Below are 23776 nucleotides of genomic sequence, written 5' to 3'. Positions count from 1 at the left end.
GCAATCCAGTATGTTGTTTTGTTTTAAGAAATTCTATGAGGTTCATCATGCATGTTTGTTTCTTTTGAGAAATCTTACTTCACCTTCACCCGCCTGCTCTGGCTTACACGTGACTTTAGAACAGAATGGATAGTTCTTAAAAGGCCTTAGGAAAATAGGATGGGTAATTAATACGTCTGGTCACAACATTCCAAGAACAAATCAAAACTAGATTTTACAAGTGTTATAATCCTCCCAATGCTTGTAGGTGATCTTCTTGACCCCTCAGGATTGGAGAAGAGATTAGTTGCCAGAGAAATTAAAAATCATAGTGAATTGGAAGAGATTGTCCTTTCCAGTGACATTTTCTCCAACTCCATGCAGCAAAATAATTAGTCTCACAACATCACATGTTGCAAATGTCTTCAAATCATGTCTTTAAGGTTCAAGACCATTTGACTTTTCTGCAAGAGTTTTGGAAAGGACCAGGAGTTGGCACTTCCAGAACAATCATAGGGTATTGAGGCGTGTGTGGTTTTTGGTTCTCAAATCCCTGAGCTGTATGGTTGATTTGCCGCATGCTGGATGCCAGCCAAACTATAATCATGCAATCCAGTTTCTAAAAGAGAAATTGCTTGGATTTCCAGCAAACACTTACCAGAAATTCAGCTTTTGTTCTTGGAGTAACATGTAATACATTCCCAGGTTTGTGTGAGCATTGCAAACCTCTTCCATATGATCAGGAATATCCCCACCCCACCCCCCTGTGGCAGAGGTATCAATAGAAATTCAAAATGGCAACCAGGAAGGTCAATTTTGCATTTTTGTTTCAGCAAAGAATTGCCACATGAAGCAGCTGTACCATACCACAGATTTTATGAATTGAATGCAAATGTTAACAATGTCAAATCAAGAACAGAATTTTTCCATCATGTTAATTACAGCCATCACTGGCTAACATGACTGCTGTGCCTTTTGTACATGAATTTCACTCTGGCCCCCACGTCTACAGGAAAACAAAAGCTTGTCTTTTTTCACAACCACTTCTAAACTCCAACTGAACACCCTCTCATGGAGTCAGAAGCATTTAGCATATGGTTTGGAATACAATACAGCAAAAAAAAAATCAAAACCTGGCTCAACACATAACCACTTGCAAATTAAATTATTTGATCAAAGGCTATTGCTCAATGTATTGGCTGAAAATAAACAGATCTGAAGTGATTAAGAACACATTCTGGAAGAAATTACCCAGGAAACTCTGCCCGAGGGAACAGAATTAGACCTGACCGTAACACGATGTAATAACACAGTTCATGAACAGGTGGGACCAGAACTAATTAAACGTTTGGGATGGAACCCAGTCGCCAGGGAAAATGAACTGATTTGTTTCCCAATTCCCTCTGACTCATGTACTCCTGCTGAGTAACTTGCACTAACAGATTTTTATTGTGGGCAAAGCTTTGCCACAAAGGATGTTGTGGCTACCAATTCTTTACCATCTGGTCAGGCATTCTGTGGCTTAGACAGAGCAACTCCCTACACACTCCTTTGACAAATGGAAAATATTATTAGTGATGCTATTAGGCATGTTGTATTATTGCCAGCAAGTCTTTCACCCTCCCTCGGTTTCTTAGCAATGGTAGTGTCACATTTCAGAAATAAATTGTAATCAGGTTTGCCTCCCCTTATGGTGTGTGCTGTTCCGCCCACCCACTTGTAAATGTTCAAGCTAAATAATGGAAAAACATACAGACACACAGACCTTCTTTCTAACATGGAGCATTTTATGGCAGAACTAGTGTAACACATTGTGTTACTGCTGAAACTTGTTTTGCCACAGTTGTAACACACACAAATGTCACATCGATAGCAACTATGCAGAAGGAGGAATGGCAGAGGCATCATTGCAAAATGCTACGATTTCATTTTATCCTGTTATAAACCGTGAGTTTTAACCTACCTGCAGGCAAGGCTTAGGGGACAGAGCCATATAGTCATGAGTTTTGGATGTTTGACAATCTTGCTCATGAACAAATGTTTTACAGTTTCAACCATGTTTCAATTGCGCTCTGAAACTTGTCAAATGAATCTGTTCATCTGATTTTTAATTAAAATTTGTAAATGGTTAAACATAATTCAACAGTAAACTATTTTAGGAATCCATATTCTAACAGTATTGTTCCAAAGAAGAAATGCTGGCATTTAAAATTTTGAATTCTAATTGATTTCTGCAAGTACCTGGTGTTTTGAAGTTTCGGAGTTGTGAAGGACTGTCATGAATTTCAAGGATCCAGTCACCTGCTGCCTTTTCACCCCAGCAATGTGTGGTCATGAATTCCCAACTTTTAAACCCTTCCATGGAATGATCAAACAACCTAGAATAGAAACAGGGATAAGAAAATCAGACCTAATTTACGAAGGGGTACTCTTATTTCCCAACAAAAAGACATATGGGCCAACAGCTGCAGTATTCTCATCTTTTGGCAAGTCTTTCAAAAATGACTCCCTTCTGTACGAGAAGCTAGAAGAGAATGCAAAGTGGCTTCAAACACTTCCCCTCATAATTTAAGAACTAGAGTTCAAGTCTAGAGCAGAAACAAAACAGATATTTCACAATTGTTCTCAGGATCATTTCAAGTTGTAACATAGAATATTTGAAGATACTTCAATTATGATGGAAGCTAACTTGTTTAAAGATAAAAATCACAACACCAGGTTATAGTCCAACAGGTTTAATTGGAAGCACATTAGCTTTCGGAGCAACGTTCCTTCATCAGGTGATTGTCTATCTTCTTGGAGATCCTCTCCACTTTAAGCCGGCGGTTGACAATCACCTGATGAAGGAGCGACGCTCTGAAAGCTAGTGCTTCCAATTAAACCCGTTGGACTATAACCTGGTGTTGCGATTTTTAACTTTGTACACCCCAGTCCAACACCGGCATCTCCGAATCTTGTTTAAAGATGATAGTGAATAAATAGCACGCTACCTAATTTCTTAAGAGTTTGGCTTTTAGTAGTAGGATCACAGTGAAAGTCTCAGTTCTTCAATAAATTAGATCCAAAACAAAGCAATGTGATTGTAATACAAATAAATATTTGATTTCAGACTCTGACAGCAAAGCTAAACCATCTGGGAAAGAGAATAAGGTATATTTCAAGTCATACCAAGCTAGAGTCATAACTCAGGACAGCAGGTACTCTTAGGTGCAATTTTCAAGCATTCTAGAATAGCCAACAGGCTATATTTTGTACTTTAGCATTAATTTCTCCCTTTTCTCTTTCCACCCATGCAATTAACTACTGTGAGGTGTTCCACCTAGAAGCGACTGGAGGCAACTGAAAAGTATAATGTCAACTACATTGGCTTGGATTTATGAACAAAGATTGAAAGAACTGTAGATGCTGTAAATCACACAAAAAAACCAAATTGCTGGAAAAGCTCAGCAGATCTGGCAGCATCTGTGGAGAGAAATCAGAGTTAGTGTTTTAGGTCCTTTGAGGAACCATCACTTGACACAAAACTTGAACTCTGATTTCTCTCCACAGATGCTGCCACACCTGAGTCTATCAAGCAGTTTCTGGTTTTGTGCTTAGATTTCTGGACTAGTTGCACACAGGAGGCATTTCAGCATCGAACAGTATTGGTTGGAATGGAGAAAGGGCAACGCAGTCTCAACAACGTTTCTTACTGGACATGAGCTATTGAAAGAGACAGCTAATTTTCTCTGCGATTGATGAGTAATATTTTCTCAATTGCTATTATTTATATAGCAGTTTTAAAAAGTCAGTTTTCATGACAAAATGTCATAATGACTGACAGCAAAAACATTTAAATAGAAATGTTATGGTGAGGGGCAGATGCCAGCCAATTTTTCAATCCTTGAACATTTATTTCCTTTAGACTCAAAAAACACTAACTTCCCATTACACTGACATGAGTAAAGCAAATGGTTTCCAGCACTGCGGACATGACCTCCTTGACCAAACTTTTGACCACCTGATCTATTCTTTTACTTGGATCGTAATGTTGCTTAACAATATTCCCTTAATGCTCTGTGGTGTTTTTTTTTAAATTATAAAGCCATGAAGAAATGTTCTATAAACATGAGTAGCTGTTTAGCAGGAGGAAAACTGCCGTGACTCAAATTCTCAAAATGTATTCGTGAATTCTGACTCATGGATACATGAGCATAAAATTCAACCCAAGCTGCACTATTCCAAACACGTGGCAATATGGTACAATAGTGCCATCCAAAGCACAAGACAAATTTACTGAAAATGTGTTGCTGGTAAAGCACAGCAGGTCAGGCAGCATCCAAGGAACAGGAGAATCGACGTTTCGGGCATAAGCCCTTCATCAGGACAAATTTATCTAGTAATTTGAAGCTTGAAATGGGGGATTATTACAACACATGAATTCATGGGCCTAACATCGATCGTGGAGTACTGTGAACAGCTGGTACATTGAGGAGGGGGGGGGGGGGAAATCACCATCTACAGAATTCAGTGGGAAATAGCCAAAGCTAATGAATAAACAAATTGATAGGAAAAGGCAATCCTTGACTTCAATCAAAACATGGCATTTGAAAGTCATCACTGGCTCTCAAAATAGTCTTGTGATTGAAGGCACTAACTGGTATAACAGCAGCCAGAGAGACCCCACTGTTCCAGCACTAATTCATACTTTTTGTGTCAAGGAGTTAACCAACGCTGCTGCAGTTAGATAGAAAATCAGAAAGTTTCTGATTGGTGATTGGTGATCCCTATAGGAAAGTGAATAGGTGGACATTTGACAAATACAATTTTAGGTATGACAGCGATATAATCTAACTGCGAATATCCTACTGATTCTCAGGTTTAAAGATGAAGACTAGCAACTTGCGAAAAGATAAAGAGCTGGATTTTATGGGGCACTTGATGCCTCCGTCATGTCCCTGCAAAATAATTTAAGGGTTTGGGGTGGAAGGCCATCTGTTGGATTATACCTGCCCCTTGCATTCAAGCCAATCTGTGGGGAAGCCTACGATCCAGGCCAAAAGGTTCAGCCATCATTCTTAACAATTATATCCTCACCAGATTGACCAATAGGAGGAGACTTGGGGTTGGGGAAAACTCCCCTACAACAATCGGACATTAAAATAAAATAAACTTTTCATTCAAAAAGATTTATTTTGTATTTATACGAATACTTCAGCTTTCAAGGTTCATAAAGATAATATATTCCAAATGGAAATATATGGTTGCAACCACATTTAGCACAAAAGGAAGATGGTTGTGACTGATGGAGTTCAATCATCTCAGTCCAAAGACACCTCTGCAGGAGTTCCTCAGAGGAATGTCACTGGTTCAACCATCTTCACCTTTGTCATCAACCGCCTTCCCTCCAGAAAGTCAGAAGTGGGGAAGTTTACTAATGATTGCACAATATTCAGCAATATCATGATTCCTCAGATACTGAAGCAGTCTGTATCCAAATGCAATCCAAATCCAATTCCTGAAGAAGGGCTTATGCCCGAAACGTCGATTCTCCTGTTCCCTGGATGCTGCCTGACCTGCTGCGCTTTTCCAGCAACACATTTCCAGCTCTGATCTCCAGCATCTGCAGACCTCACTTTCTCCTCAAAGATGTATCCAAATGCAGCAAGACCTGGACAACATTCAGGCTTGGGCTAATAACTATGTAACATTCACGCCACACAAATAACAGGCAATGACCATCTCCAATGAGAATCGACCCATCTCCCCTTGACATTTAATGAAATTATCATTGCTAAAATATTCCACTACTAACATCCTGTGGAAGTGGTGGTGGGTGGGAGGTAGCAGGGGGAGCAGTTGCCAATGACCATCTCCCAATGTTGCATAGCCTGTCCATCACCTGCAAGGCACGAGTCAGACATATGATGGAATATGCTCTCCATATCTGGATTAGTGCAGCTCCAACGACACTCAAGAAGCTCCACCCATCCAAGGCAAATCCCCTTCACTGGCACCCCATCCACCTACTTCAACATTCACTCCCTCCATCAACAATATACTGCGTAGCACTGTACACTAACGATAAAATGTACTGCAACAACTTACAAATGCTCATGATACAGCACCTTCTAAACCCAAAACCTCAGACACTTAGAAGGACAAGGCCAGCAGACACATGGGAATAGCACCACTTGCAAGCTCACCACCGAAGCACTCACCATCCTGTCTTGGAATAATATCACAATTCCTTCAGTCACTGGATCAAAATCTTGCAACTTATTCCTTAACAGCATTCCCTAACATGTAGTGCAGGGAACACAGTGGGTGTACACACACACCACACAGACTGCAGAAATTCACCACCACCAACTTCTAAAAGGTGTTACAAATGGGCAATAAATGTTGGCTTAGCCTGCAAACCCCACAATTTTAAAAATGGCCAATACATTAATGGAGGAGCTTTAATAAAACAGTGAACAAAGTCAGATTTGGCCTTTGATAATCCTCAGGCTAAGCATTACCAGAAAAAATCTTCTAGCTGTCATTCCTAATGATTGGCTCTGGTCTGTAGGACTTATTATTGTCTGGCCACCTTTTCAAAAAAAAATTTTGCTAGACACAGTTCAGAATCAGTTTTCAACTATTTATGCAATGTCTCAAAACATCTTTCAAAAGGCCCCTTAATAACCTCTTAATAGGTTTATCAACCTCTTAATATGTTTATCGAAATGTGTATTTTCTTAAAAGCAAAAATCAAATTTTAAAATTGCACAAATCAATTAGAAATGTTGCTTTCCACATTCCTTTCAAAGATGCAATCATAAACTAAAATATAACTAAAATGATGATTGAAGGGCTCCTTGGAGGCATCAGCACTACAACTTGTTGATGCATTGCTTTTCTACAGAAGCATAAGAACTTATCAAGGATGGTTTTTACTCATGCTGCTAGTGACAACATTTACATGCAATGAAACAAATTTTAATTTTAATGCAGTACAGTTGGTTCAATGTTGCCATTAATTGCACCCTGTCATATAATGAGGCCCACAGAGAAAACAAGCAGCAATAAACATACTAGAGCATACAAACATTGCAAAATAATTTACATAGAGGTGACTCTATGGTGCAGGAGCAAATGAAGCATTCAATTCCAATTTTAAAAAAACACAAAGCAGCAGTTTAAATTTACCACAGGCCCAATAGCTAATGAAAGTGATTAACAAATGCACATTGAAATATCTGTTTTAATGTTTTCCCCTATACTTATGAAACGTTTGTCAAAACAGAGATAATGCTGTAAAAAATAATTGTAATATCCTGCTTAACTTTACAGTTTAAAAAGCAAGCAGCCAGAAATTTTAAAAAACAGTTTGTTTAGAAGTACAAGATTAGAAGCAAGTTTTATTACAAGCATTTCTATTGCTAGATACACAGTTAAAGGGCGTAATTTCCAAATTATCTGCTGCAATTTGGAGGTATAAGAAACACAGGTTTAGGCCACCAGGATTCAGGAAAATATTAACACTTTCCTACTTCTCCTATGTTACTACATTTGTGCTAATTTCAGAGATACTAAAATAGTTGATGAATATTGTAAAGAATGTGTTAAACAGCATAACAATAAACACAAGCATTTAATCATTTTGAATAAACTATACGTAGTCTACATTAACCATTGGACTCCAATAATAAATCGGATTTATATCATTAGTTATTTGGCATTATTATTAAATCAACACATAAGACTATCCTTTAGCATTTGAAAAGGGTGAGCCTAGAGATCCTGTATCATTCTTGAGTGTCATTTTATCACTTTTCTTTTTAGAAACAACCTTAAGAAATGATGGTGGACTTTCATAAACTGTAGTGGTTGATGCAATAAACCAGCAGTTAGAATCAACTATGTTTGTATAGGGCTAAAATCACATTTAGACCTGCTCTGGTAAGGATGGTGGATGGATTTCCTTAAAAGATCTAAGTGAGACACTGGGTTTTATAAAGACAATCTGATAGCCACATGATCACTTTTATTAAGTTCAGAATTTTGGTTCCTTTCTTTCAAACTAAAAATCCCAGTAACATGTGTGTGTCCCCATAGAAACAAAGAGAAATGAAATCTGGGAGTTATTGACATACAGAGGAACGATTATCCAAAATTCGGATTATCCGAAGAAGATCGCAAGGTCCCGATGCTTGGCTAAACTGTGTTATCTGAACATTTGATTATCTGATCAAAATACTCCCCGCTCTCATGTCAATCAGACAATCCAGGTTCCTCCGCTTTCATTTCAAAATAGAAAGCCAATGTAGAAAAGCAGGCACTTTAGACTTGAGAAGCACTATGCAACTAGACAAGAACAAAGTCAAAGGAAGAATTGGAAAGAAAGGCAAAATAAGCAGGCAATAAGTGGAATGTAGAAATTAAAATGGACAATAAAACAAAAGCATTTCATTTCTTGCAGCAGTTTTAAACCTAAGCTAGGCATTATGCAAATACTGCACACCTTGATATGTATATGAAATTTTTAAAAATTACCAGCACACTGTATAAATGCAGGTGCTGGTGTTTCCCCATAGGAAGTAGTGATAGATTTGGGAACAATTCCCTCTAGCAGCCATCTTCAACAGCCATAATAGGTCTTGTGCACTTCAGAAGAAAACTTAAAATTCACCATAGCTCAGAAGTAATGTGGCCATTTGCAGGGGTCAAACTGATTACACACACAGGTTGTGCAACCCTGCAAGCTAACAGTTGCACAATAAACTGAACTTTGCCGGGCGTGTTAAAAGCTTCCGACCCAGTGAATTAGTACTTGACACGCAAGCAATCTATGTATGGTGTGTTAATGGAGTGGAATACTTTAAACAAGGCCAGTTTCAATACAGTAGTGGGCCTTTGCCTGTTCTGCACCTGCAGATATTAGATAAACTATCCATTGAGCAGCTGTTTTCCCTCAGGAATAGCTCCAGCCACTCATCAGCTGGCAAAGTGAACTTGAGAGGAAATCCAGACACACTAAACAGTCTAATCAAAACTTTCTGTTCTGTTCCGAGAGACTGATTACCATGAAAACATTTTCCTTTCGAACAAGTCTGTTTCAGACATTTTTGAACACTATTCTAAACATGTGTTCAACTGCAAAGGATCAGTTTAGCTCACTATAATTACAGTTTTCTATGTGCTTATTACTTGCGAATAAAAAAAAAGCGCATTATTTCACAAGAATGGGAAGCCCGTCTTGGGCTGCGTCAAAAGCAGTAGATTATTAATTTTTGTATAACTTTCCAGAAGCATTCTTCAAGATCCACACCCAACCTTTGTTCACCCACGCACACGTGGTTGGAAAATACCAGAGCAAAGAGCCAAGTTGAATTGTAGTCATCTTTCTCTGTATTGGATGGCAGTAGCAACTCATACTTCTGGTGCTAACTTGAAGAAACATTAAGCTATGTTTTCATCTTCCACAGATGGTGGAACCATTTCAACCACTGGTCACTGGTTTTCCCACACTTGGAGTGAAGGAAATTCAATTTTGTTATATCATTTAAATTGCTGCTACAAGTTAAAGAGCTAGGTATGATTTTGTGAATTATGTACTCAATATAGCAAGAACTGCAATCACATTTGTTGAATGATATGATCTCTCTTTGCAAACCAAAGAGGTAGTTGATAATCAAAGCTAGAAAAAAATGCAAATTAGTGAATGACTAGCAATCCTGAAAATATGGTCTGAAAGGAGTGTCCCTTTTATATAGAGCATGCAAATAATACAGGCAATAGAAAGACAGGGCAATAATAAATGATAGAGAGATAAAAGGCAGGGCTAGGAACATATCATTTTACCTCTATGTGGGCTTTCAATGGAAAGTGATGGCTATTCTTCTCCAAGGAGTTAAACTGGCTTTTGTGTTTTTAAATACAGAGGTTATCTTGTGAAAAGAGGTTAAAAGCCATTGCACTTCTGATATTATGACTAGTAATCCAGAGGCTGTGTTCTAAAGATGCTTTATACCAAAGACTGCTTCAAAGACTTGCATTTTGAAAGATTGTGGAAAATGAAATTTAAAGTTTTGGGGATATAGTGGTTTGTTTAAAAAAAGGTCATTGGATGTTTGTTGCAGGCAATGGAGATTTGTTTAAAATTGAAACACACTTCTCAGAAATCTAATAACTGCTAGTTTTGCCATAGAATAAAAGTAAATACAGAGGAGCCGCGATTATCTAGCATTCGACTATCCAAGTATTGGATTATCCGGCAAGATCGCAAGGTCCCAATGCAGACTAAACTATGTTATCCAGCATTCAATTAACCGAACGAAATGCTCCCCACACGTCCTTCAGATAATTGAGGTTCCTCTGCACTGCAGATGCTGAACATCTGAGCGTGTAAAAGACAAAAAAGTCACAAGGCTAGGATCTGAAGTTGTGGAATTCATTATTAACTGTAGAGGCTGCAAAGTAAGCCAGATGGCCCTTAAGCTTGCTTTGCACCTCATTGGAACAGTGCAGCATTCCTTCGTCCACCAAGGACCTTTGCCCCCTACCAGAGATTCCCTACTATGATGGTTCACAGGGCCCTCAGCTGTGTCCAACCCATTTCCTACACTTTTGCCCTCACCCCTTCCTTTCTTTTCCATAACAATATAGCGTTCCCCTTCACTTTCCACCCCACTATTCTCAGCATTCAAATATCATTCTCTGCCACCTCCAAATGCATCTTCCCCTTCACTCCACAAATCAGCATTTCCCAGGGACTGTTCCCACTGCAATACACTGTTTGACTGCTCCATCACTCCTGACAATTCCTCACTCAACCATGGTAACTTCCCATGCAAATCTCAGCAGATGCAGCATTTGACCATTCACCACCTTTCACCTTACTGTCCAAGCCAGACACCTTCCAGGTGAAGCAGTATTTTACTTTATGCATCAGGAAGAAAATCTATCCTGGCTGGAGTCATGCCTGATGCAGTGGAAGATGGTGGTGGATGAAAGCCAACATCCAGGATATTGCAGCAGGGTTTCTCAGGGCAGTATCAAGGTGACCATCTTAACCTTTGTCTTTCCCTCCAAAATAAGAGCTGATGCTTATACATGTCGAGTTTCTTTAGTGATACAATGTGTGGAAAATCCAACAAGGGGGCGAGGCCACATTGGATTTGGTACTGGGTAACGAACCTGGTCAGGTGTTAGATTTGGAGGTAGGTGAGCACTTTGGTGACAGAGACCACAATTTGGTTATTTCACTTTAGTGATGGAATGGGATAGGTATATAATGCAGGGCAAGAGCTTTTGCTGGAGGAAAGGCAATGATGATGCGATTAGGCAAGACTTAGGATGCATAGGATGGGGAAGGAAACTGCAGGGGATGGGCACAATTGAATTGTGGAATTTTTTCAAGGAACAGCTACTGCTTGTCCTTGATAAGTATGTACCTGTCAGACAGGGAGGGAGTTGTTGAGCGCGGGAGCCATGATTTACTAAAGAAGTTGGATCTCCTGTCAAGACAAAGGTGGTGGCTTATGAGATGTGAAAGTCACGTGAAAGTTGAGAATTACAAGTTAGCCAGGAAAGACCTGAAGAGAGAGTTAAGAGGAGCCAGAAGGGGACATGAGAAGTCATTGGCAGGTAGGGTCAAGGAAAACCCTAAAGCTTTCTATAAATATATCAGGAATAAAAAATTGTCTAGAGATAGATTAGGGCCAATCATGGATAGTAGTGGGAAGTTGTGGGAAATGGGAGGAGATGGGGAAATGCGAAATGAATATTTATAGTCAGCATTCACACTGATAAAAGACAATGTTGTCAAGAAGATTACAGGCTATTAGACTAGTCGGGATTCAGTATCATAAGGAGGAAGTGTTAGCAATTTTGGAAAGTGTGAAAATAGTTAAGTCTCTGTGCTGGTTGGGATATATCCTAGGATTCTCTGGGAAGCCAGGGAGGAGATTGCAGAGACTTTGACTTTGATCTTTATGCCATCATTGTCTACAGGAATAGTGCCAGAAGACTGGAGGACAGTAAATATTGTTCCCTTGTTCAAGAAGCGGGTAGAGACAACCCTGGAAATTATAGACCAGTCAGCCTTACTTTGGTTGTGTGAAAGGTGTTGGAAAAGTTTATAAGAGATAGGATTTATAATCATCGACAGGAAGAAGTTGATTAGGGATAGTCAACACAGTTGTGTAATAGGTAGATCGTGCCTCAGAGACCTTATTGTGATCATTGAAATGATGACCAAACAGGTGGATAAGGGTAAAGCGGTTGATGTGGTGTAGATGGATTTCAATGGAAATGTGTTCCACCATAAGCTATTGCACAAATTATGGAGACATGGGATTGAGGGGGATTTAGCAGTTTGGATCAGAAACTGGCTAGCTGTAAGAAGACAGAGAGTGATGGTTGATGGGAAATGTTGATCCTGGAGTTCAGTTACACGTGGTGTACTGCAAGGTTGTGTTTGGGTCCACTGCTGTTTGTTAATTTTATAAATGACCTAGATGAGGACATAGAAGGTTGGGCTAGTAAATTTGCAGATGACACGAAGGTCAGTGGAATTGTGGATAGTGACGAAGGATGTTGTAAGTTACAGAGAGACATAGATCAACTGCGGAGCTGGGTTGAGAGGTGGCAAATGGAGTTTAATGTGGAAAAGTGTGCGGTGATTCACTTTGGAAGGAACAACAGGAATGCAGAGTACTGGACGAATGGTAAGATTCTTGGTAGGGTAGACGAGCAGAGAGGTCTCGGTGTCCATGAACTCAGATCCCTGAAAGTTGCCACCCAGGTTGTTAGAGTTATTAAGAAGACACGTGTGTAAGTTTTATTGGTTGAGGGATTGAGTTTTGGAGCCACGGGGTCATGCTGCAGCTGTACAAATCTCTAGTGCGACTGAACTTGAATTATTGTGTACAGTTCTGGTCAGTGTATTATAGGAAGGATATGGAAGCTTTGGAAAGGGTTCAGAGGAGATTTACTAGGATGTTGCCTAGTTTGGAGGGAAGGTCTTATGAGGAAAGGCTAAGGGACTTAAGGCTGTTTTAATTAGAGAGAAGGTGGTTGAGAGGTGACTTAATTGAGACATACAAGATAATCAGAGGGTCAAATAGGGTAGTCAGTGAGAGCCTTTTTCCTCAGATGGTGATGGCTAGCACGAGGGGTGGTAGATATAGGACAGATGTCAGAGATGGTTTCTTTACTCAGAGTAGCAGGGGTGTGGAACACACTGCCTGCGACAGTAGTAGACTCACCAATTTTAAGTGCATTTAAATGGTAATTGGATAAATATATGCATGAAAATGGAATAGTGTAGGATAGATAGGCTTCAGATTGGTTCCACAGGTTAGCGCAACATCAAGGGCAGAGGGGCCAGTCCGGCATTGTAATGCTCTATGTTATAATAGAAAATTGCTTAATTGAAAGAATGGGGCCTGTAGGAAAAGTGGGATTGGGGCAGACCAGCAAAAACATCACTCTCAATCGCTCAAAAATCACCTAAAAGTCTAACACAAAGTACAGCATAACCTAAATGAAGGTTGAAATCATATTTATTAATAAAACAAAAGTAAATTTAAGTCAGTACATTTAAAAATGTAAGAAAGCTGCTCTATGTACAGTATGTCTCTCAGAAAGCTACTTTGTCAGCAACTGACATTGGCGCACGCGCAGAGACTTCAGCACAGACATTGGTGCATGCGCAGAACGAAACATATGAACCAATCGCCGATGGAATCATGCTTTTGCCAACAGAGGTACACGTTCTCCAAAATATTGTTCCCTAATTCTTCAGCAAAGTTATGCCCAAATTGCGCTGTCGAAATGCGCATTGTCTCAGAATTACCTGTACCTCCAAACTCAGCTTTTCCAATGTTCAACTGGCCATGCTTCTCTCCTCAGAACATTAGCTCACCTCAAATCCTGATGTATGCTGTCTACAACAGCTCCTGATTATCCACTATGACTAATTAAAATTCAAACCTCTGTGGCCTCACCGCTCCCATTTCTAATCTCCTCCAACTGTAAACCACCCTCTACCAACCAAGAGTGCCCCACCCACCCTACTGTGTCCAAATCTGCGCGATCCTTCATTTGTTCAGAGTGTGGGGCTAGAAAAGCACAGCAAGTCAGACAACATCCAAAGAGCAGGAGAATTGACATTTCGGGCCTAAGTCCTGATGAATTGTCTTAAGCTATTCAGTTGTATCAACCACTAAAAAGTAAGAAAGGAATGAAACTGGTTGGAGCACCTGGCATAATCAAAGGAATCAGAAATACGCCAGTGAAGGGCTGATGCCTGAAACACTGATTCTCCTGCTCTTTGGATGCTATCTGACCTGCTATGCTTTTCTAGCACCACACTCTTGACTCTGATCTCTAGCATCTGCAGTCCTCATTTTCTCTCAATCCTTCATCTCTCATGTTATCTTGTGCACTGCATCTTCCTTCCATGACTATGGATGTGTACAGTGAAATTTTCTACCTGGAGAAATAGAATTCGGTCCCTTACAAGAAGATAACGTAGGAGATAAAATAATGTCAATCATTTTGAATGACCAATGACTATTATACTCTTCTGAAATATTCCTCATTTCTTGTGAAATTATTGCTGAACTAGTGATCCAAAGACCCAAGTAATGTTCTAGGGACTGGGTTTCAATCCCACCAAAACAAATAGTGGAATCTGAATTGTAATTAAAAGTCTGAATACAGAATTGCAAAGGTTTAATACAAGTAAATGAAATAATTTCATTAACAGCAATCACCAATCAGGACATGGCATTGGCAATGAATCAAGGAATTAAATATGGCTGATAGTGAAATGCAAATACCTGTTAGACAAGAGCTGAGACTTTGTTCCAGATGGAGAGGTCAGGTATATTGCCAGGTCACCTCGTCGAGGGTGGGAAATGGTGACTCGGACAACAACATGTTCCAAATAAATCACGCGGTGGTTTGCGTTGTCTAAACATCCAGTGGCTTTGTAGACTGCTCTCACGTGATGTTCAGGACGGATAGTTCTGCAACAAAAATAGTCAATGTGATTCAAGGTAAGCCACATAAGTTAAATGTTTCATCATGGGCCAATATCCTTTCGAAGATGAGGCCAGTTACAAATTATTGCTACCATGACTGCCTTAAAAAGCAATTGTTCACAGAAACATTTTATTACATGGTTTCCTAATTATGCCATTCCCTTCAGGAAATGTCTACAGGATTTCAGTTCAATTTTTAAATAAATCACAAACACATACGTTTCTGCAATGAAATTTTAGACTTGGAACCATTTACTGATTTTCTATCAACTTCCCCAAATAGTTTTGCATTCTGCTCAATTGCAAAGTGCTTAAAAGCAATTGAACTACCAGAAAATATTGATAAAAAGAGAGAGAGGTTACTAAAGCTTTTTGGTTTAGACTCAGACAAACATGGAATCTGACTTCAACGATGTCAATGTTGAAGGGTCAAAATCCTCGAACTTGCTCCCCACCAGCATTGTGGATATACCTACACCCAGTGGACAACAGCAATGGAGATGGCATGTAGTGGCAACGATTATGGGGTATTATTGTTGAACTATTAATCCAGAGACCCAGGTAATGGTCTGGGGATTGGGTTTTAACCAAACAGTGGAATCTGAATTGTAATTAAATGTCTACTGATGACCATGAAACAATTGTCTTAACAAACCATTCAGTCGTATCAACCACTAGAAAGGAAGAAAGGACTGAAACTGGACAGAGCACCTGGCATAAATGAAGGACCCGGAAATACCAACTGCATAAACAGTTCTATTGACCCTGCAATGTCCTCTAATGTCAGGGGGCTAGAGCCAAAATTGGGAGTGCTATCTCACAGGCTAGTCAAGCAAAAGCCTGAATTAGGCCGATTATTCACGGAAACATTCCTTGCAAAGAATGTCCCAAAATCATCCTTAGGTATTTTTTGTCACAACAACAGGGTAGATTCAACAGAGGTAGCAGCAGAGTGGTATACAGTCAGGAGAGATCAGCCCGAAGAGTCTTCAAAATTGACTCCAGACACAATGAAATCGAATAGTATTAGGTCAACCTTAGGCATGAAATCTCCTGCTGCCTACGCAACCCTCCTCCCCCACTTCAGAGAAGAATTAGCACTCTATGTTGAAGAGCTCTTGGAAGAAGTACACAGGTTGTCAAGGGCACAGGATGTATTATTAAGGTGTAGAGAAAACTTCAAATGACTATCAAGAGTAGCTTGACAGTCACACTACCTGACCCATTTAGTTGAGACCTAAAGGTGAGAGCTGGTAGTACTGGCTGTGCAGGTGGTGAGGGAATCAATAAAGGGGAAAACCCCAACTTGACCTCATTCTTACCAAAGTGCTTGCCACTGATGTCCATGACCATATCAGGAAGGTCCTTGTGAAGATAAAGTCACACCTTCGCATGAATAATATCAAACATCATGTTGTCTGTTAAATTAATCTAGCAACACAAGACTGAGAATCCATGAGGCACTGTGGACCATCAGCAGTCACTAAACTGTACTCCAGCATAATTTACAACCTCTTGGCCCAGCATATCCCCCACTCGAACATTACCATTAAGATTAGATTAGATTCCTTATGGTATGGAAACTGGCCCTTCGCCCCAATAAGTCCACACCGACCCTCTGAAGAGTAACCCACCCAGACCCATTCCCAACCCTATATTTACACCTAACTAATACACCCAACACAATGGGCAATTTAGCATGGCCAATTCACCTGGCCTGCACATCTTTGGGTTGTGGGAGGAAACCGGAGCACCCAGAGGAAACCCACGCAGACAAGGGGAGAATGTACAAACTCCACACAGACAGTCGCTAGAGGCTGGAATTGAACCCGGGTCCCTGGTGCTGTGAGGCAGCAGTACTAACCACTGAGCCACTGTCCTGCCCCTAAAGTGTGGAAACAGGCCTTTGGCCCAACAAGTTGCACCGACCCTCCGAAGAGAAACCCACCCAGACCCATTTTCCTCTGACTAATGCACCTAACACTACGGGCAATTTAACTTTGGCCAATTCACCTGACCTGGACATTTTTGGATTGTGGAAGGATTAAGCCAAGGATCAACCCAATTTGAATGGTGAGTGCAAAAGGGCATACCAAGAACAGCACTAGACTAACCTAAAACAAGATTTCAACTTGGTGAAGCTACAAAATAAGATGACTTGTGCGCCAAATGGTATAAACAGCAAATGATAGACAGAATTAATGGTTTCCACAACCAAAGGATCAGATCTAAGCTCTGCAGTCCTGGCACACCAGTTGTGAATTGTAGTGGACAATTAAAAACTTGGAGATGACTCGACAAATGTTCCAATCATCAATAATAGGAGAGCTCAATACACCAATAATGCAAAGACATTGACAACAATCTTCACAGAAGTGCTGAGTGAATGATCCATCTTGGCAGTGGATTCTACAAAGACTATGGGCCCAGATAACACTCTGGTAATAGTAATCCAGAATTTGCTGCAGCGCTAGTCAAGCCATTCCAGTATAGCTGTGACACTGGCATCTACCTGAATGTGGACAATTACACAAAAAATGGGTTAAATTGAACCTGGCCAATTCCCGTCCCATCAGTTTACTCTTGATCATCAGTAAAGTGATGAAAGGTATCATCCACAGTGCTATCAAGCAGCACCTTTGTCACAATAACATCTTAGTGATGCCCAGTTTGAAGTCCTTCAGGGCAGTCAGCTCCTAACCTCAGTACAGCTTGGGCTCAAACAAGGACAAAAGAACTGAATTCCAGAGTTGAGGTGAGACTGCGTTTTATGAAGTGTGGCATCAAGGATTTAGATTAGATTCCCTAAAGAGTGGAAAAGGTCCTTCGGCCCAACAAGTCCACACTGACCCTTCAAAGAGCAACCTACCCGGACCTATTGTCCTACATTCACTCCTGACTAATGCACCTAACACTACAGGCAATTTAGCATAGCCAATTCACCTTACCTGCACATCTTTGGACTGTGGGAGGAAACCGGAGCACCCAGAGGAAACCCATGCAGACATGGGGAGAACGTGCAAGGAGACTGAATCAATGGGAAAAGATTGGAGTAGTAACTGGTAGAGAAAAAACATAGTCACGGTTGTTGTAAGCCAATTGAGCTCCAGAATATCCTCAGGATAGTGCCCTTGGCCCAACCATCTGCAGCAGCTTCAGAATGATCTTCCCTCCATCATAAATGTTAGAAGTGGGGATGTTTGTTGATGGTTGCACTCCCCACATATTGAAACAGTCCATGTACAAATGCAACAAGACCTCGACAATATCCAGGCTTGGGCAGGCAGGTGGCAAGTAACATTCACACCACCAAGGAGGAGTCAAATCATCAACCTTTGACATTCAATAGCATTACTACTGAATTCCTTCACTATCACCAACCTGAGGTTTATAATGGACTAGAAACTGAAATGCATTAGCCATATAATTACAGTGGTTAGAGGCAGGTCAAAGACTGAGAATACTACAATGCGTAATGCACCATCTGACTTCTGTTATGGACCAGGTCAGACCCCCTCAAAATATTTCATGAAGATAGCCCAGACCCCGACTTTGCACGTTGTTTTAAGCAGGTGTAAAGTGAATATTCCAAGAGTGATGCAGCTGGCCCTACCACTCAGTTTTAAACAAAACAGAATTTATTTACAGAGTATTAAATGAAACATGAACAAAAGTATAGGTGTTGGGAAGTCATGTTGCAACTGCCCAGGATATTGGTTAGGCCACTGTTGGAATATTGTGTGCAATTCTGGTATTCTTCCGATCAGGACAACATTGTGAAACTTCGAAGGATTCAGAAAAGATTGTCAAGGATGTTTCCAGGGTTGGAGGGTTTGAGCTATAGGGAGAGGCTGAATAGGTTGGGGCTGTTTTCCCTGGAGGTTGGAGGCTGAGGGGTGACCTTAGATTTATTCAAAATCATGAGGGGCATAGACAGGATAAACAGACAAGTCTTTTTCCCTGGGATGGGGTAGACCAGAACTAGAGGGCATAGGTTTAGGGGGAGAGGGGAAAAATATAAAAGAGACCGACGGGGCAACGTTTTCATGAAAAGGGAGGTACGCGTATGAAATGAGCTGCCAGAGAAAGTGGTGGAGGCTGGTACAATTACAACATTTAAGAGGCATCTGGATGGGTATATGAATAGGAAAGGTTTGGAGGGATATGGGCCGGGTGCTGGCAGGTGGGACTAGATTGGGTTGGGGTTTCTGGTCGGCATGGACAGGTTGGACCGAAGGGTCAGTTTCCATGCTGTCCATCTCTATGACTCTAAAAGAGAACCGAATTTAAAATAACTTAACCTATCTGAAAAACCCAATCGACTCTTTTTGCAACTTAATGCTGCTGTTCCAAATACTTGCAACATTCCCATAAACACCACCTCAGCAAAAAAGGTAAAATCAAAACACAGGTTCTTACAGGAGAGAGGATCAGCAGCTTTAAACAAAACAGCTTGCGAAAACCAAACCAAACTAAACCCTGAACTGGGAGAACCTGCCGCTCCCCTTTCATTGTACAAGTGTTTTTAAAAACACTTAAAAGCCTTTTCAAGTAGATATTTCCAGACACATCAGAACTTCTGCCTTTACAGCCCTTCTAAGAGAAAAAAAAAGACAGAATAAGCTTGTTAAAGGAGCAGCAACGTCACTCTTCCCAAGCTCATCTAGCATCTTTAAGTCACAAGTCAAGAGTATGATGGAATACTCCCCACGTGCTCCAACAACACTAAGAAGCTTGACACATTCCAGGCCCGAGGAGCTGGTTTGATTGTTTGTTTGTGGATATAGTGCCATCCAGTCACTCTATCACTAATGCTAAGGAAGTTACAGAAAGGTCTTATCTGCATGTACTAGTTATAAGGAAGGACTCAAACAACCTATAGTATATGGGGCAGTAAGGGACAAGCATTCCTAGATTGTATTTATAAGAATTTCCTAGAGTAGTTTGTACTCAGTCCAACAAGAAATAGGCACTGCGAGACCTAGTTCTTGGAAACTAGGTGGGCCAAGTATATCATGTGACAGTGGGAAATTATTCTGGCAAACAACAGGCTTCCATTGACAAGAACAAGACAGGGCCAAATAGACTGGAGCCAAAGTAGGTGGAAGAAACAGCTCCTCGTCCAAATGGCTTACAGACAATTCAGGTACAGTTAAGATATATTCCCTCAAAAGGAAAACACAGGGCAACAAATTCAGAGCTCCCTGGATGATGGAAGACATAGAAATTAAGAAACAACGATGTGCCTATGATAAGTGCTGAGTAATAAATTCAATTGAGAACCAAGTTGAATAGCAAACTTAAATATGTGCAGCACACAGGATGATCAGTAAAAATTGGCACCTAACATAAATGACTTTGGGACAAACGTCTAGTACATCAGTAGAAAAAAGTTCCGAATAGATTAAATAATGTCAATTGAGATTATGAAGACAAGAGGCTGAGGTCTTAAAACAATACTTTGCATCCATCTTAACCTGCCAGACAGATGCTGCCTAGAGGTGTTAACCTGGCCATGAGAAGGGATTAAATTTGACTAGGTGGTGGTATTGGATAACTGTCAGTACCAAGTTGATAGGTAAAAACAATGATTGCAGATGCTGGAAACCAGATTCTGGATTAGTGGTGCTGGAAGAGCACAGCAGTTCAGGCAGCATCCGAAGAGCAGTAAAATTGATGTTTTAGGCAAAAGCCCTTCATCAGGAATGTTGATAACAACCAGAGCTGGATGAGTTGCATGAAATGATATTAAAAGGTAGTGACTAAAAATTAGACAGACAGTCACTGGTAATAACTTTTCAATCTCTCCTAGATTTGCAGTTGGCACCAGAGCTTTGAGAACTTCAACCAATACAGCTTTCTTAAATAAAGATTTATGAAGATGATTCAGCAATTACAGACCAGTGATTTTTAACTTTGGTAGAGGGGAAACCTTTAGAAACCTTTATTTAGGATGGAACTGATAGTCATATGGAAAGTTTTGAGTTGTTTGATAAAGAATCAGCATGGATATGTAAAGGGAAAATCATGTCTAACTAACTTGGAGGACTTTTTAAAAAGAGTAAAAGGAGGGGATTGATAACAGCAAAGGTGTTGAGGTAGTGTACATGATTTCCAAAAGATATTATAGATTTTGTCAAATATCAGTGATGAGAGGAAAGTTATAGGTCATGGAATAAACCAAAGAGTATCAGCATGGATACAAGATTGGCTGAGGGATAGGATACTAAGATTAATGGTTAAGGGGTATTTTTCAAGCTGGAAGCAACTTTGTAGTGGATATCACTAAGATTGGTATGGAGCAGAGTGGTCCAGGGACAATTTCAAAGTTAGAGGATGACAGAAAACTTGGCAGAATTTTAAACTGTGAGGACGACTGTGTGGAACTTCAAAAAGAACACTGACAAGTTGGTGCAATAGACAGGTAAGTGAAAGACACAGTGGCTCAGCGGTTAGCACTGCTGTCTCACAGTGCCAGGGAGCCAGGTTTGATTCCACCCACAGCCGACTATTTGTGTGGAATTTGCAAATTCTCTCAGTATCTATGCTCCAGTTTCCTTTAAATACTCTTAACTGTGCAGGCTAGGTGGATTGGCCAGAGGAAATATGAGGTTATAGGGTAGGGGGTGGGTCTGGGTGGGGTGCTCTTCAGAGGATCAATGTGGACTCAGTGGGCTGCATGACCTGCTTTCACACTGTACGAGCTTGATGGATAATCATATGTATAGAAATGTAAGCTGATGCACCTGAGTACAAAGGACATGGAAGGATTATATTTTTTAAAAAGGTGCAATTTTAAAATGTGCTTGGGAGCAGAGACACCAAGCATATATGTACATACATTATTACAAGTAGGATAGATTGACAGATCTGTTAATAAACCATTCAGCATTCTAGACTACATTAATAGGGGCATATGTACAAACAGCAGGGGAGTTACGAAGAACTTCTATATTGGTTAGGGTGAGCTGGAGTATTGTGTACAGTTCTAATCACTACACTACGGGAAGGATGAGACTAGCTTCAGGGATGATACACTTGTGGTCAGACTGGAGAAACTGCCTTAGTGTGAAATGATTAGGTATGGTGGAAATTTTTAAAGGGCATCCAGGAGAGCTTTTTGTACAAGTATGTAGATATCCCAACTAGAGATGGAGCAGTGCCATACCTAATCTTAGGTAATGAAGTCGATCAAGTGGTTGAAGTTTCAGTGGGTGAATATTTTGAGGATAGTGATCATAACAAAGTTTCAGTCATTATGGAAAGAGATAAAGATAATTTCTGCGCTAAATATCTACATTTTTCAAGGTCATTAAACAGGATCTGGCAAACATAGACTGGGCACAGCTAACTGCAGGTAAATCTACATATGGAAATTCAGAATCTTTTAAAAGTAGTGGCCATTATGTTCTTTAAGAGTGAAGAACAGGTGCAGTGAGTCCAGGGAAGTCTGGACATCAATATCATGAGTTTGATAAAGAAAAAGAAAGAGGCATGCGTCAGGTACAGCACATTAAAAACAATGGAGATGCTACAAAAATAGAGTGGCGGGGAGGTTGCTTAACAAATTCAGAGGGTAAAGCTGGGCCATGAAATATCTTTGGCAGATAGGATCAAGGAAAACCCCAAGGCTATTTATAAATATATTACAGTAAGAGGATTACCAGGGCAAGAGTGGGATCTCAGAGACCAGAAGGGCAACCTAAATGTAGTGCCATGGGTAATGTCTCAAAATGAATACTTCTCTTTTGTATTCACAGAAAAGACATTGTAGCTAGAGATTTCAGTTGGGGTGGTGAAGCTCTAGAACATTAAAATTAATTGGGAGGAGGTATTAGATGTTTTAGTGGGCATATCTGTGCATAAATCCCCAGGTTCTGATGAAATTAATCGCAGGCTACAATGGGATGCAAAGGAGGTGATTGCCGAGGCCCTGGCAAATACATTTAATACTTCACTGGGACAGGATGACGGGAGGATAGCTAATGTGGTTCTTTTGTTCAAGAGAGCAGCAGGGCCAGGTAAGTATGAGCGCTTAGCCTGACACCATGTGATAGGGAAATTACAGAAAAAAATTCTGAGGAACAGGATCAATCAATACTTGGAAAGACAGGAATTGATCAAGGATAGTCAGCATGGATTTGTTGAGGGGATGCTGTCTGACAAATTTAACTGAGATTTTTGAAAAGTAACTAAATATACTGATGAGGGTACAGTTGACGTGATTTAAATGAACTTCAGTAAACAAAGTCTCACATAGTAGGCTGGTCCAAAACACAAGATCCACTGCAAGTTCGCAAACCAGATCCCAAACTGGATTACAAATAAGAGGTAAAGATTGATAGTAGAGGGTTGTTTTTGTAATGAAGCCAGTGACCAGTGGTATCATAGGGATAGGTGTTGGCACCCTTACTGTCTGTTATGCACTTCAAAGATTTGATGTTAATGTAGCATGTATAATTAGTAAGTTTGCAGATGGCAAAAAATGATGATGTTACTATTGATAGTGAAGAGAATGATCTCAGGCTACAGTCTGATATTGATCATTTAGTAAATCGGCAGAGTTAGGAGATGGAATTTGATAAGTGAGAAGTGAAGAATTTTGGGAGGCCCAATAAGGAAGGATATACATAATGAATGGTAGGTTCCTAGGGAGCACAAAAGAACAAAGGGCCTTTGGTGTACAGGTCCACAGATCGCTACATGTCAGCACAGGTAGACAAGATGATGAAGGCAGATGGGATGCTTGTATTTTTTAGCCAGGGTGGAGACTGTAGGAG

General features: G+C 40.4%; 1 protein-coding gene across 5 annotated transcripts in view; it reads right to left on the bottom strand.

Moving 5' to 3' along the window:
- The window catches only part of pcsk5b (proprotein convertase subtilisin/kexin type 5b), a 363949-nt gene that overhangs the window by 162243 nt on the left and 177930 nt on the right, over positions 1-23776 (bottom strand). For all 5 annotated transcript variants that reach the window (XM_043712341.1, XM_043712351.1, XM_043712379.1 and 2 more), the window contains exons 12-13: positions 14793-14981; positions 2221-2357 (exon numbers count right to left, since the gene is read on the bottom strand). In XM_043712341.1, coding sequence (XP_043568276.1) covers positions 2221-2357; positions 14793-14981 — 326 coding nt within the window. The remainder of the gene's footprint in view (positions 1-2220; positions 2358-14792; positions 14982-23776) is intronic.

Source organism: Chiloscyllium plagiosum, chromosome 2, assembly GCF_004010195.1.
Source record: "Chiloscyllium plagiosum isolate BGI_BamShark_2017 chromosome 2, ASM401019v2, whole genome shotgun sequence".
Taxonomy (NCBI): Eukaryota; Metazoa; Chordata; class Chondrichthyes; order Orectolobiformes; family Hemiscylliidae; genus Chiloscyllium; species Chiloscyllium plagiosum.
Note: the sequence above shows the minus strand (reverse complement) of the source record. Positions and strands in the feature narration are given on the sequence as shown.